Genomic DNA, 2500 nt, shown 5'->3' with positions numbered 1-2500 from the left:
AATGTGCGTCCATGATGCTTTAGCATACGGAGGTAATAAACATTTCTTTGATCGATCTGTTTTTGTGTGTAGAGTTGTGTAACACCACCTTGACGTCACGTGGCACACCTGTCCAAGGTCAACCTGTCGGTTGCAAAAGGTCATTCTAGGTCGCCTTGCCTTCCGAGGTCATGTGGAGCTCGCCGCGGGATGTCTGCTGTGTAGGAGAGTTATGACGCGTCCCGTTTGGCAATAATTCCCCTCAGATAACTGTATCATGACAGTCATGCACACACGCGCGGGCAACCAACCCACCACAACACACACACACACACACACACACACAACACACACACACACACACACACACACACACACACACAACTCGTGGCGCAGTGGTTAGAGTTTCCAACTGCCACTACGGTGGTCCGGGTTCGAATCCCGCCCAGGGTTGAAATAATTTCAGTATCGCTGCGCTGCGGGTTGTTACTCCAACTTTCGTAGGCGGGGAGTTGGGTGTGTGTGCGTGTAAGGTCATTGTATTACCCATAGATCGGTGATACGAGCTTTGAGCTCTCGTACGGGAAGGGTAATAGAAGTCGATCACGAGTCCAACACGTGATCCAAGCATGTTGATCGCATATGCATGGCTCCGTTTTCTGAACGTTTTCGTTTTTGTGATTTTTTTGTAATGTATATCACGAATGAAGTGTTAGATATACAATCGGGTTATAAATCTCTTAGTATGAGCATATTAATCTTGTCATAAACTGATTCCCTTGGCTGAATAAAATTGACCGGCGGCACCAGAATAAAACGAGTCGATGTTGTGGGTTGACTCTTTACTCTTTCCGCTGCTCTTTGTATATTTTGTTCTAGCTAATGCCACACGATTTCAATCAGCTGATCGGCAGACTCACTCGGAAATCATTGATGTTTCCATCAATCAAGACCCGGTGATGACGTCATCGTACCGAAATGACGTCGCTATAGCGAATGACGTCACAGAAAGAACAATATACAAATGCGACATTAATGTGAAAATTACGAAGAAATCGAAATTCACAATTAGAGATAAACTATGAAGGGAAAGTCGTTACACTCCCTCTCCATAAACAGGACTGTGATTGATGCGTTTGAATTTGAAAATTCAAACTGAATTCAAACCGTCCCTTCTGCCTCTGTTAGAGTTTCCTCTCAGCTGAATGAAATCGCCTGGAAATGGCGGGCAGGATAGATTTGAAGTAACAGAAGTGGTAAAGAAAAGATTTAAGAAGTATTGTACAAAAGTGGTAGAAATTAAGTGGTCATGATTTTTTTCCAAGTGGAGATTAGACACCAACTATGAAGGCATACTATGTGACTCTTATCCGTAGGGGTTTTACTAAAACCCCCTCACCCCTATAGACTACTGAGTGCTTATGTGAAAATGTAGCTGTGATGATTTGCATTTGTTATGCATATATTTTTATATTTGTACCTTTTAGTTGAATTAGTGGTATGCTTTAATATTTGTATATTTTAAGTGTATATTTTGATGTTTTATCTTTTAACCCATTAAACTCCGATGACAAGATTCCTTGTCATTTGGTCAAATAAAACAAAAAATCATAAAACACCAAAATGTTTGATCAAACACCAGAAAAATATGACGTCAGTCCTCGCACGAAGCGAGGACTGACGTCATATTTTTCTGGTGTTTGATCAAACATTTTGGTGTTTTATGATTTTTTGTTTTATTTGACCAAATGACAAGGAATCTTGTCATCGGAGTTGAATGGGTTAAGTGTATAATTAGTTGTGTGTTTTGATGTTTTTGTCTTTTAAGTGTATGTCGTAGATTGGCCTTGTGTCGTGCATGTTGATGTTTCTTAAGTAAATTATGTTTTACAGAGGTATTTACCTGAGACGTGAAAAAATCGACTAAAAAAGAAAAGAACAATGTAGAAATGTGACATTAATGTGAGAATCACGAAGAAGCCAAAATTCAAAATTAAAGACTACACAAAAAAAGTTGTTACACTCCCTTCTCTCTAAACGGTGATTGGTGCGTTTGAATTTGAAATTTCAGACTGCAAATAAACCGTTGAAATAACGAACCCTCATTCCTTCCTTCGCAAGTCTCTTATATAAAGACTTGAGTAGTGTGGGTGTCTCTGTGTGTTACATATAAAGACTTGAGTAGTGTGGGTGTCTCTGTGTGTTACTTGTTCCCCCCCCTCTCCCCCCCTGTGCCATCTACCCCCATGAACCAGCTGTCACGGGGTCCCTGGGAGAGCGGAGTCACGTTCCCACAATGGCCCTGAAACGTGAACCTCCAACCCTATCGTGTCGCCCTTCCCGTCGTTGTCGTCTCCTTCTTTGTCGGAGATGAGGATCATGAAAGAAGAGGTAAGACCCTCTATGATGGCGCCAGGCACTATACCTTCTGTCGCCCACAAAAATGACGCAACACGCAGAATCAAATCTGTCATCAGCCACATCAGAGATGACTGGCTGGTCGTCGAGTATTAAATCTGGG

At 41.8% G+C, this 2500-nt stretch overlaps 1 protein-coding gene across 4 annotated transcripts in view; it reads left to right on the top strand.

Annotated features, from left to right (window-relative positions):
- Positions 1 to 2500, top strand: part of Rgl (Ral guanine nucleotide dissociation stimulator-like) — a 235468-nt gene that overhangs the window by 143428 nt on the left and 89540 nt on the right. Inside the window, exon 2 of one of the 4 annotated variants that reach the window (XM_076185501.1) lies at positions 1873 to 2370. The exons of the other annotated variants lie outside the window; for them this stretch is intronic. Within the exon in view, the coding sequence (XP_076041616.1) occupies positions 2350 to 2370 (21 nt within the window). The 5' untranslated portion in view covers positions 1873 to 2349. The remainder of the gene's footprint in view (positions 1 to 1872; positions 2371 to 2500) is intronic. 4 annotated transcript variants of the gene reach the window in all.

The sequence above is a fragment of the Oratosquilla oratoria genome, chromosome 5 (genome assembly GCF_046742065.1).
Source record: "Oratosquilla oratoria isolate Oo_2021 chromosome 5, ASM4674206v1, whole genome shotgun sequence".
Lineage (NCBI taxonomy): Eukaryota > Metazoa > Arthropoda > Malacostraca > Stomatopoda > Squillidae > Oratosquilla > Oratosquilla oratoria.
This window is presented reverse-complemented; position numbering and strand designations above follow the sequence as displayed.